General features: G+C 61.8%; 1 protein-coding gene across 2 annotated transcripts; it reads right to left on the minus strand.

The window, feature by feature from the left end:
* Window positions 1-1,847: 1,847 nt before the first annotated feature.
* VANGL2 (VANGL planar cell polarity protein 2) lies at window positions 1,848-10,341 on the minus strand. 2 transcript variants are annotated; one of them, XM_039246507.1, is made up of 7 exons: window positions 10,271-10,341; window positions 10,028-10,148; window positions 6,761-7,368; window positions 6,037-6,173; window positions 5,440-5,575; window positions 2,885-3,116; window positions 1,848-2,265 (listed from the first exon to the last, which is right to left on the minus strand). In XM_039246507.1, the coding sequence occupies exons 1-7, from the start codon at window positions 10,339-10,341 to the stop codon at window positions 2,005-2,007; spliced, it is 1,566 nt and encodes a 521-aa protein (XP_039102438.1). In that variant the 3' UTR covers window positions 1,848-2,004. The 2 variants fall into 2 exon arrangements, with proteins under 2 accessions (XP_039102438.1, XP_039102440.1); XM_039246509.1 differs by having other exon boundaries at window positions 5,440-5,568; window positions 6,033-6,173.
* Between the last annotated feature and the right edge of the window lie 1,929 nt (window positions 10,342-12,270).

Below are 12,270 nucleotides of genomic sequence, written 5' to 3' on the forward strand. Positions count from 1 at the left end.
TTGTTTTACGAAAAAGGAATGAAAAAATCACAGTGATTAAAAACATGGCAGGTTCTTAAAATAAACACTCCCCCGCCCCTAACCTAGGGCAGCAACAAAGATCCCAAATTCTTTCGCTGTGCCCGCCCCAACTCGGTCCTTAGGTCCTGACGCACCCCACGCCTGCCCACAAAGGCAATGACCCCAATCACCATCCGGGCCCCATTTTCCACGATAGTGAGGTATTTAGAAATGTGACCCAGAGGGACTCCTCCTAAAACCAGGTCCTTGGAGAGAAGATACCTTCCCACGACCCCCAGGACAGGATGTACTTCCCTCAGGCAGTGCCTAAGTCAGCCCCACACCCCACACCTGTGGGGACCGGGTTAAGCAGGAACTGAAGAGCCCTTCTCTAGGAAGCGGTGGGTGGACAGATGTGCTTTTTCAGGGAGGACAGGGGAGAAACATGGACCCTATGCTCCATCACATCGGGGCCGCCCTACAGACTGGAAGCCTCCCTGGTCAGAGACGGCTGGGGACCTTACCCCGGGGGCGTTCAGCGTAGTAGGTTGGCCAGAAGATGGGCCTGAAAGGGGCACTGTGAGTTATCCAGGGGCCTGGCCTGGGGCTGCTCCAGCCCAGCCGCCAGAATGTTCCCCCAGGCGGACTAGGCTGGAGGTATACAGGTGCTTCCCACGTCCAGTCCTCTGGGCTAAAACTACAGAATTTAAGTGTGACTGAGTTAAAGGCTCAGATTCCACACTGAAAATACATCTTGGAAGGCCAGTGGATTTTGCTCAAAACGAGACGTAAACTCTCGAGAAATCAGATCGGGTGTAAAGACTACGGAAGCTCAATGGGGTGAGGGGCTGATGCCCACGAAGGCAGCAATCCTGGGCCCTCACCCCAGTGCTGAGGGAGACAAGAGCCCAGAGAACCAGGCAGGGGGAGGAGGGGACCCTGGCCAGCCAAGGAAAAGAGACCCCTGAGGCAAAGAAGTGGGCTTAAGGCAGGGGACGAGGAGGAGCTACTGGCTCCCACCCCCCAAAAAGAGATGAGGCAACAGGTCCCTGGCGCCGAGAAAGGACACACTGGGGCGGGGGAAGGGAAGAAAACCGTTGGTCCGAGACCGCGGGGGTCAGGTCATGGTCTGCAAGCCGTTGTGCAGGTCAGTCTGTGCAGGACCGCTCGCTCTCCCTCACCGGGAAGGGGAACCCGCCCCGGCAAGGCGCGGACGAAGGTACAGGCAGGTTGGGAGGACCGGGGTCCCTCCTGCCCTCCCCTCGGGGGCTGCCCAGGAAAGACCCAGTGACCGGGCACGGTCCCCCACGGCCCAGGGGACGTGGTCACAGAGGGTTTCTGCCTCAGTCTGGCCGTGGCCACAGGAGACCACACAACCCAGAAACAGAAGGTGGAGACTTTAGGGTGAAGGGCAGGACCGTCCCTCGCTCTGAACATGTGTGGGTGTGAAGGGAGGCTCTGACGGCCGGACCCAGTGACCCTGGCAGGGAGCCCCCCAACTCGGACTGTGGCGGGGGGCGTGCAAGAGCACCCTGCCTGACGTATGTAACAGGCGGGCTGGGCAGCCAGGAGGGGCAGATGAGCCGCCGTCTGGGGGAGTTTGGCACCGTGGCTCTCTGGGGTCCTGTCTGCCCCTGGAGACACCCCATCAGGGCCAGAGGAGAAAATTGCCACAAGAGCCCGGGTTGGGGGGCGGAGGCTCGGAGGGTGGGCAGTGCCCTCTCAGAAGGGAATGCCATCTGGGAGGGAGGGGGGACAGGCATGGTTCCTGCACAATGACACCAAGTGAGGGCTGGGGGCGGGGGAGAGCTTCCCAGGCTCTGCTGACGCAGGTGGCCTCTCCGCGCTCAAGGAGGGGAACTAAGGAGGAGTGGGGAGCAGTGGGGGCGGGGGAGTCAATTCAAGTAAAAGTAACGGGAGCAGGAGGAGGCAGGGCGGCAGGAGGCGAGAGCCAAGCCCTCCCCGACCCGCAGGAGCCCCGGCGTCACCCCTGCCGCTGCTCAGTCACACTGAAGTCTCGGACTGCAGCCTCATGACAAACTTGTGCGACTTAGGATCCACAAACTCCTCGGAGAGTTTGAAGAATGGGACCTTCTTGGTGCTCACCACCAGGCTGAAGTCGTGGCGTTTTAAGAGGAAAACGATGCCGTCCTTGAGCCCGTTGGTCACCGGCTCCTCGCTCACCAGCGTCCACTGTTTGGCGAGCCAGCGCTCCTTGTGGTACTGGATGGTGGGTCCCGCCGCCAGGTACCGCTCCAGGAAGGCCTGAGGAGGGGTCGGGGGCTGCGTGGGAACCTCTCCCACCCACCCGCCACCCTCGACGTGCCCAGCTCGCTCTGCTGCCACGCGCTCCAGGGGCTGAGCTCATCTGCTCTGGATGCTTGTTCTAAGCACAGGGCAGCCGGGGCCCACAGAGGTGACAGGGCACCCCAGGGTCAGGACCCGCGTCCCCGCACTTTCCCTGCACCGGGCTAGGACCGCGAGGACTCTTCATTCCTCCTGCCCTGCACCCAGCTCTTGTGGACGCTGCACCCTGTTCGCCACACCAAGGGTGGCTGGGACACCATTCTAGGAGGCTGACGACAAAGCTGAGGGAGGGTCATGGCTCGAGAAGAGCACAGAGCAAAGAACAGCTGCTGGAGGTCACGGGCGCAGAGGGGACTTTGGGTGCAGTAACCGCGGGGACAGCCGCAGCCACGCCCAGGAGAAGACTGCCCCTTCTCACCAGCTGGGAACGCGGCAGAGGTGGGGAGGGCGGGCAGGGATGAGAGAAGAGATGGCAGAGGGAAGGCCGGGAGGGCCGTGTTGGTGAGAGCGCAGGAGGGTGGGGGGGGTGCAGGCGAGGCAGGCTGCTGGCAGCAGGAGGGGGGCGGGGGGGGCCTACTTTGGGCGTCATGTCGTGCGTGATGCAGAACTCCAGGTGCTGCAGGATGCTCTCCATGCTGTGGTACGGCTGCTGCTTGGTGGTGCGCAGGTACTTCTGCATGGCGCGGGCCATGGAGGCAAAGATGGCCTGGGCGGCCTCCCGGGGGTCCATCACCTCCCTGGGGTTCTTCTGCTCCTCTTCCTGCAGCCGCTTAATGTGAGTGAAGGCCTCCTCCACCGCCACCACAAGCCTGGGGGGACAGGAGGGGCCTGGACCAACCGCCCCCCTCCCCCTCAGCTCCCGCCCTCCAGCAGCCCTAGCAATGCTCTCCCCCAACCCCTCGAAGCACCACAAACCCACCCAGAGCCAAGGGCCAGGCTCTGGGGCCATGTGCACGTGGTGGTGGTGGGGGGCGCTGTGCACAGACATGGGGGGACAGGACAGGGAACAGCTGTAGAGCTCAGTGAGCCCAGCTCAGGAACCCCAGCATCCAACCCAGGGACACCTAGGGAGCCAGGGACCCTGCTCTGGGAAAGAGCAGCACGTGACCTTCCTCCACAAGATCCCAAGTCACAGCTGACCGATGACAAGCTAGCAGACACAACTACATCCAGAGAACAGACTTCTGCTCAAGCACGGCAGCATGGGCAACGTCACCATCTGTCCCCCGGGTGGGGCACACAAGCAATTTACTACAAAGCAAGAAGTCAAAGGCAAGACCATGACACCAAAATGCCAGAGGCGAACGAACAGGGCCCCAGAGACCGAGCAGGCCTCACCTGCTGGGCATCGGAGAACTCACGGGTTCACACAGTACTACAATCCAGATGCCCGTTAGGGGCTGGGAGTCACCTGTGAACCACGAGGTGGCGACAAAATGCAACACGCAGGATACAGAGACAACGTGGTGAATCTCAAGAACGCCGTTACGGGGGAAGCAGGAAAAGAAGTCAATTTTCATTAAAAGCACATAGACATGCAGCAGTGTTTGGAAGGCCAGGACCCTGGGAACTTCAAATAGCTGGGGGGGGAGGGGGGGGATTAGGGCCAAGGTAAATGTGTGGATCGTGTCCGGCTGCGGCCTCTCTGGTTATTCATGCGCTTCCCCTGTGTCTCTCAGTAAAGCTCCTTTGAAAAAAATCCCTCTGTATCAGGTGAACCAAGGGAGAAGTCTTCTACTGGTTACAACCAAGGGAACAGGGGAGGGAGACATGTGCTATGGGCCAAGAACTGCGTTGGCAACATAACGATCCAAAACCCTGGGGCAAAAGGGGGCGTGTGCCGCCTCTGGGTTCCTTCCCACCAGGGCCATTTCTGAGACGGCCGCAGACATGCCAAATGTCAGAGAAGCGGGGGTGCCGATCCGCCATCGACGGCAGGGACACCAGCCTCATGTCCGAACAGGAACACAGTAAGGGGTAACTTCCTCCCTTGAAGCCTGGAGACTGTGCGGGGGGAAGGGCAGAGGGTCAAATCCTGGGGGCCCCTGCTGTTTGAGGCCCCTGTGCAAATCCCAACAGACCACGGTGGGACCTGGCAGCAGCAAATGCCTTCAGGCATGACTTCAGTTTGTGCTACAATGTGAACAGGAAAGAGAGAACGGTATGTATGAGAGAGAACGGAATGTGCCAAAATACGGGCACCTACGTGGCTCAGTCGGTCAACCATCTGACTTAAGGTTTGGCTCAGGTCATGATCTCATAGCTTGAGGGTTGGAGCCCCGAGGAGGACTCTGTGCTGACAGTGAGGAGCCTGCTTGGGATTCTCCCTCTCCCTCTCTCTGCCCCTCCCCTGCTTGCTCTCGCACACGCACTCCTGTCTCTTTCAAAATATATAAAGTTAAAAAAGTGCCAAGATCTGAGCCCTAGAACCTCATTTGTTGCAGGCAGAAAGGCACCAGCAGCTGAGCAGGCCTCCAAGATCCACTGGCAGGAGGTCCAATCCAGCCTCAGCCCCTGCTGCTGCAGGGGAGGCTCACATCGTTTCCAGGCCCAGCTCCGCTGGGATAGGAAGAAGTCACAGCTGGCCTGTGGACCCAGATTCCCATCTCCTGGCCATTCTCTCTGCTATCTCAGTATGTTCTACAGATGTAATTAAAGTGTCAAGCCAGTTGTCCTGGACGTTGTGAAGAAGCACATGACGCCGGCCGGCCCACTCTCGCTGCAAGAGACCTTTAAAAGCAGAGTTTTCTCCAGGCGGTACAGAACTCAGAGAGCCCTGTTCTGGCTGGAAAAAGCGAACTGTGGCTGCCAGTGAGGCCAGATGACAAGGTACTGATTCTGCTGTGACTGGTGAGCTTGGAAGAAGACCCAGGCTTAGATGGAAGTCGTCATATCAGCCTGTGACACTGAGTGCGGGGCCCAGCTAAGCCGTGACAGACCCCTGGGATCACGCGCTAGAAGGCGTGTGCTGCTGGACAGCGCTCAGCTCATGGGAATTTGCTAAGAACCCAGTGCACCCCGTCATGACTGTTCATGTATTCCCTGCAGCCATAGGAGGCCCTGGCCTTGCTCTCCCCAGCCTGTCCACATGCTGCAGTCCCCGAGGCAGCCTGTCCTGGCCCAGGGACCCACCTGGCCCTCCGCTTGCGCACCCTCCGCTCGTGCTCCGCCTCCTCGTAGTAGTATTCGTTGTGGCTGTTGTCGCGTCTCCGGGCGGCCGCTGCGATCACAGCCCGGGACTGCCCCGTGGAGTTGTTGGTGCTGTTTTCTGCACAGGAGCAGGAGACACAGGGACGGTCACGTCACAGCACGCTCGCTTCCCATCCCGGGAGGTCTGCAGACAGCAACCTGACGGGTCCAGAGGCTGTGCCCACCCGTCGCAATGCCTCCCGTCCCGACCCTCCTGGCCATGACCGGGAGAGGCCCACAGGAAAGCACCAGAGAGGGCGCTGGAGGGCACGGGTCCTGCACACGGGTCCTCCCCTCCTGCACCGGGAGGACCCCAGCTCAGAGAGCTGAGGACTCAGGACCAGGGCTGGGGAGCAGATGCAGAGGAGTCAGATGGAGGGGGACACACCACGGCATAGAGGGACAGCAAGGAGAATCAGCAGCTAACGCCAGCCACCTGGAGCCAAGGGAAATGACGGAACAAAGGGCCTGGGGAAGCAGGGAAGAGTCTGAGAGAGAAACGGGAAGCAGACGGGAGGGCAGGGGAGCAGGGCCGCTCACCCTCTCCGAGGGAATACACCTTGAAGCCAGACACTTTCTTGGCCAGGACGGACTTGGGCAGGTTGAGGAGGGCAGGGTTGTAGACGGGGAAGTCATGGTAATACTTCTCCAGGATCCACACGGCCACACGCTGGATGCTGTGGGGGAGAGGGCAGGAGGGGGAGGGAGAAGGGACAGACGGGGGGGGGAGGGAGACATCAGGGTAGGTTGGCAGGGCGGGAAAGGACACAGGACAGGGGCAGGCTGCTTCCAAGAAGCCTGGCTCAGGGCCCAAGCTCCACTCACCAGGCTCCCAGGCCTTCCCCAGGGGTGGGGCCCCTAGTCCCCTGCTGTGCTGAAGCCCAGGGCTTGGGTCCCCAGCAAAGGCTCATCTCACCCCCTGCAAGTCCCCCAAGATTCCCTACAGGACCAGAAGGCACCCCTGATACTCTGTGAGGCCTGGGGTGGGGGGTGGGGGCAGAGGAACTCTCCGCTCTTCTCCGGGGGGCCCTCGCATGGCCAGCTCATCTCAGTGACCACCCACTCAGGGGCTCAAAGAGGCAGCGCCTCCAGGGAAGGTTTGAAAAGTGATTGCCAAAGCCCCGTCCGAGCCGCGCACCTCTGTCCAGCCCTCTCAAGGTCCCCGATGACCAACCTAGGTCTCTCCCCACTCCTAACCCCCGGCCCAGCGCCCCCGCCCCACCTGCTCCAGCGGCCCGCAGGCCCCCGCCCGGCCGCGCCGCACCTGAGATGGCCCACGTTGTAGAAGCGGCTGGCGCCGTCGGTGGAGCGCACGACCTTGAGGGTGAACTGGGGCTGCAGCTGGCGCAGCTCCAGCAGGACCACAGCCAGGTAGTGCACGAAGAGCAGGGCGTCCACCAGCGACACGGCGAACTGCACGACGCCCTGGTAGCTGCGCTCGCGGGCGTCCAGGATGCGCACGCCGTAGAAGAGCCAGTAGGAGGCGACGAGCAGGAAGACGAGCACCATGAGCAGCGCGCGCAGCACGAACACGCGGGGCAGCGAGGCCTTGGGCCGGCGGAAGAAGAGCGCCCAGCTGCCCAGCAGCAGGATGAGCAGCTTGAAGGCCACGGAGATGAAGAGGCCCTCGCAGGCCGTCCCGCACGGCTCCAGCTCCTCGCGCCACAGCAGCGGCGGCAGCAGCAGGAAGGCCAGCGGCGTGAGGAACGAGAGCAGCGCCAGCGTGGCCCCCGCCGCCACACCCAGGTGCCGGGAGCAGTCAGGCGGGACGCTGTCCTCCATGTCCTTAGCGATGCGCGTGAGGTCATCGTGCGAGATGCTGTGCTCTGAGGTGCCCGTCACTACCGTGGTGGTCTCCCCCCAGTTGTCATCCTGCAGCAGGGAGAGCGGGAGGCGGGAGGGGGGAGGCAGAGAAGCAGCAAGGGAGGGGAGGGGAGGGGGAGGCGGAAGGGGTGAGGAGGGGCAATGAGGTAGAGGGCTGTGAGAGATGTCTGGACCCTCCTTACGATCTTCCCCTCCTTATCCGTCGCATGTGGGAGTGAACCCTTGGGACCCCAGAATTATCTGTTAGGATGTGGGAGCCTGAAGCTTTGGTATGACACCCTGGGCATCTCCTTCCTTGGGGAATCTGTCTGGGATGATTATGAAGCCATTTTTTTTAAGGCGAGGGGGAATTTCCCTGGGCTCGTGTCTTAAATGAGGCAAACCATCATAGACGAACCATCTTCCGATGCCTGTTGCTGCTCAGACGAAAGACGTAGACCCCAGGCTCCTGGAATTGCTGTAGAAAGAGGTAGGGTTCTTGATCTTGGAGCTGGGACTCCTCAGCGAGGGCCCGGAGGCGCCCCCAGTNGGGCTTCAGGATAAAGGAGACATTGCAAGGTGGAGGGAGGGGGAAGGGAGGGGAAGGGAGAAAAGAGAGGGGAAGGGGGAGGGTGAGAAGGGGGAAGGGAGAGGAAGGGAGGGGAAAGAGGAAAAGAGAGGGGAGGGGAGGGATGAGGAAGGGAGGGCAGGGGAAGGGTATAGGGAGGAAGGGGGAGGAGGAAGGGGGAGAGGAGGAGGAGAAGCAGGAAGGAAGGGGAGAGGGGAGGGGTGTGGGGGGGAGGGGAGGGGAAGGAGGAAAAGTGGGGGTGGAGACAGCCCAGCAAGAGAGAAGAGAGGGCAGTCAGCCCATATGCCACCACCAAAGTATTTACTGAACTCCACTGTGTGCCCAGGCTCGGCCTCCTCAGGGCTGGCGCGTCTGAGGCTGGACCCTCAGTGCACAGTCCCACCCCGGAGGACGTCAACCTTTTTCTTAAAAACAGATGATTTTAATGTTCTTCCAAAATTGAGAATCACTGAACTAAACAATCTCTAGGGCCTGTTTACTCAAAATGGGGCCTAGGGCCCAGCAGCGCAGACGCCTCCGGGAGCTTACTAGATAGAACTGCAGTCTCAGGCCCCACCCCACGTGGACTCAGCCAGAATCTGCATTTTAACGAGACCCCCAAGAACCACTGAAACGTGAAATGTTAGTGTGAAGGGAGGCACCCAGCGGGCCGAGCGAGCAGGGTCCGCAGGGGCAGGGCCGGGCGCGGCCAGGTGCAGTCTGGGCAGGCCACCCGCAGGCCAGGCTGAGCACTGACAGCCTGTTCTCCGACATCCAGAGCCACTCAAGCTTTCTGCTTAAGGGGTGACCTGAAAAAGGCAGTGTGGTGAAGGGCAGAGGACTGGGGGGGCAGGGGGGGGGCGGCAGATGATTAGTGCCTGGCATGGGAGACGGCAGACATAGGGCCACTCTGGGTCTCTGGTCTGCCCAGCTAGCTCTGCCGTCCGAATGTTGCTGGAGGCAGGGAGTAGACAGGCCAAGGTCAAGTGTCCTGAGTATGGTCCAGTCGAGCTATCTCTGCAGACGCCGGACACCCTCCCACAGAGGGGCCCCAAGACCACCAGTGGCCATCAGTGCCCACACCCTTCACTCCTAGACGGCCCGGGGATACAGAGTCACAGGACTTAGACACGGGATGGGGAGCGCAGGGGGTGCCCGACAGGGTCAGTGATTAGGGGGTGACGAGTCTCCCCTCCCAAGCGCAGAAGAGTCTCATCTGATGATAGAAAGTGGGTGTACTGACCCCTTCCAGCTCGAGGAACTGGGTCTACTCCTCACCGTAGGTTGACCTCCAGACACACTGCCTACCCCTCCCCCACTGGCGTGGGCTGACCATGTCTCGGGGTCCCTTCAAGAACCCAGGACGCCAGGTGTCAGGGAGAAGACGGGATTGGGAAAGAGGGAGAAAGAACATTTCCCTTAGGCACTCATCTGCTCCCAGACCCAGGAAGTCCCGGTGCCCGTCACACCTCCTGTAGCGCCCCTCCTTCTTCCAGAGCAGAGGCGTGAGACACAGAACCTCAGGGTCACCCCAAATCCTGCCTCTGCCCCAATCCAGCACTGAGGTCTGCCTACTGACCTTCCTACCCGGTGAGCACAGCGGGCCAGAGGTTAGAGCAACCTGCTCACCCCGCCCCAGTGTCCTTCCGGGCTTCCGCCCTTCTCCCTCGCGTGTCTCCGCCGACTCCTCCCACACCTGCGTCCAGCTCCAGACCCCGGCGGTGCAGTTCTGGAGCCCGACACCAGAGGGCGCGGCAGAGCCCGTGCCTGAGGCGCAGGGAAAACTCCGGGCTGCCCACGCCCCCCGGGCCACACCCCCCGCCCCCTCCTACCCCAGGCTCTCAGCGCATCTGACTGCCGGGCCTCAGCCCAGAGGAACCAGGCAATTCCCATTCCACAGCCCGGGTCACCCTAGCTCTCTGAGAAAAGGAGAAGGGGGCTGCGGCTTCCAAAGGGATCTCTGCTGAAATTCCCTGACTTCTACGGAAACAGGTCCTACCTCGGGACACCAAGCACCAAGACGTGTGACACGTGATGCCCTCCCTGATGGGGCCTCTGTCCGAAGAGAGCAGGGTTCCAGGCCCTTCCCCTCGGACGGACGTCCAGGCTCACGGGTCAGCCTGAAAACCCCCGGCCTGGCCCCACGCCCCCGGTGCTCACCCGCTCATCCCCTCGCGTGGACTCGTTGTCCAGCAGCGGCTCCCCTGGGGCCTGGATCGTCACCGACTTGTCGCCGCGGCTCCCGTCTCGGCTCTTAGAGCGGTGGCGGTCCCGGCGGTCCCTGCGGAGGGCGGCCGGGGGCACAGGTCAGAGTGGGGGACCTGGGTCTTCTCAGCGGCAACTACCCCCAGCCCTGTGCACGCCCACCTCTCTCCCCCACCCTGTCGCCCCCAGTCTGCCCACCTGTGCTTGCGGGAGCTGCGGGAGTGGCCCGACTTGTAGGAATAGCCCGAGTACTGGGACTCGGTGTCCATGGCGTCTGAACGCCGCGCCTTGTAGCGCTCCAGGGCCACAGGCCGGGGCCTTTTGGGGGGCCCCACAGCCACCTCCTTCAGCACCGGCTTCTTCAGGCCAAGGGGCACCTTCAGGAAATCAACCGTCACCCTGAGGGACTCTATTTTGCTGGACGAGTGGGCTTGTCTCAGAGAAAATCAAGCGGCGCTCCTGAGAAGAGGAAGCCGCCGGTTAGGAGTAGCGGCAGCTCCCGGGCGGTCAGGGCACAGAGGTGACCATCCCCAAAGGGCGGCTGCCAGGGGAGCTGTGCGAGCCCGGCGCTACCCCTGACCGGTCCACCCCAGTTCCTGCTCCGTCCAGTGGGCCCGGCTCCTCCTGCCCTGCCTCCTAGAGAGAGCACCCCGAGGCTGTGCCAGCGGCTTCGGGGTACAGGGCAGATGGCCAGCAGAGGCCACTAGGAATGACCCAGCCCGGGACCCCCTGGAGCGGAGAGCCAGGGCAACGCTGTCCTTATTCTCAGCCAGGAAAACTGGCTCAGAGAGGGCAGGTTCTGGCCAGGCTGACGGGCTGGACCAATGCAGACCTCACAGAGCCGAAAGCAGCTGGCTTCTGTCCAGGCCTCTCCTTCCCCCTCATCTTCCCCCCACTCGCGACTTCTGAGAGTGCCCACGGGGTGGGGGTGGGGGGCTGCTCACAGCTGCCTCTCCTGTCCCAGTCTCGCCAGCACCTGCGTCAAATATACCCACAGTTACAGGCCAGGTCAGGCTGGCTGCTCCGCAGGGAGAGAGAGAGTGTGTGTGTGTTCATGCACACAAGGGAGCGGGGTGAGGGATGGAAACTATGGGTAACGTGGGTAGGGGGAGCAGGGAGGAGAAGGCAGCGGAAATCATTCTCCGAAGGCCTGAAGGCCTGAAACGGGCAACGCGGTGCTGAATCTGCTGTGAGTGTGCTCAGGGCAGCATCTGTATTCGATTCGTTCACCTTCTAGCTCTGCGGAGAATGAGCTCTTCTCCCCACTTCCCCAGCCCTCACCAGCCGCCTGCTGGGTCCTCAGAGCCCACCGGCCACCAACTAGCAGCCAACCTGGCACCTTGCTCCCGGGCCCACCTCCATGAGCGCGCCTGACTCGGCCAGGCCCACGTGTGTTTCCCAGCCCCCCCGTGCGGGGCCATCAGCTCACTTGCAGGCACCCCTGTGCACCATGCACCCTGCGAGGCCCCGGGGGGGGGGGCGCGTGATGGGGGGAACCCGACCCCGCGTTTCCAGGCTGGCGGGGAACGGGCACGCTGAACAAGTAAACTGGATGACTGCACTGCAGGAGTGATGGCCGGAAAAGGGCACAAAGCCAGGAGAGACAGCTATGGGGGCTGCGACTTTAAACTGAATGGTTCTAGAAAGTGTCTCTGAGAAAATGACACCTGAGCCTGAAGGAAGAACAGCAGTGAACCAGGTGGAGTGGAGGACAGAGGAGGGGACGAGACAGGCAGGAACCTGAATTCGGGAAGACAAGGAGCCTGGAGTATTTCAAGAGCCAGCAGGAGCGAGGAAGACGATGGCTGAGAGGTAGCAGGCACCACGACGGCGAGTCTGAGGGATTTTAGTGGTACAGGCGGGGACGGGGGAGGGGCGAGCAGACGTGGGAACACAAGGAAGCAAAGCCAGCCTGGAGGAGGTGACAAACAGCCGGGTGCTAGACGAAGTGGTGGTAGGATCAACAGGGCCCACTGAGGTCTGGCTGAGGGGAGGGAGCACCCAGGATCTCCGGCCTGAGCAAGAGAGTAGATGGTGGTGCCATCACAAGCCGGGGGAAGGCAGGGAAGGAGGCAAGTTTGGGAGGGAAGACAGTGAGCTCCGTTTCTAGCGGCCTAAGCTCAGGGCCCTGAGACAGGCAGTCAGGTGAGCAGCACGGTTTCAGAGGCGCCAGACTCAGGACAGTGTGACTGGAGGTG

Source organism: Hyaena hyaena, unplaced genomic scaffold, assembly GCF_003009895.1.
Source record: "Hyaena hyaena isolate Hyena2069 unplaced genomic scaffold, ASM300989v1 scaffold_281, whole genome shotgun sequence".
In the NCBI taxonomy this organism is placed as follows: domain Eukaryota; kingdom Metazoa; phylum Chordata; class Mammalia; order Carnivora; family Hyaenidae; genus Hyaena; species Hyaena hyaena.

Excerpts from the sequence above, each read along its gene's own strand:
- VANGL2 (XM_039246507.1), bottom strand. The coding sequence starts at position 10,341 with ATGGACACCGAGTCCCAGTACTCGGGCTATTCCTACAAGTCGGGCCAC. Across the intron at positions 7,369-10,027 it reads CCACGCGAGGGGATGAGCGG|GATGACAACTGGGGGGAGAC; the intron begins GTGAGCACCGGG and ends TCCCTGCTGCAG. Across the intron at positions 2,266-2,884 it reads CGCACGACATGACGCCCAAA|GCCTTCCTGGAGCGGTACCT; the intron begins GTAGGCCCCCCC and ends ACCCCTCCTCAG.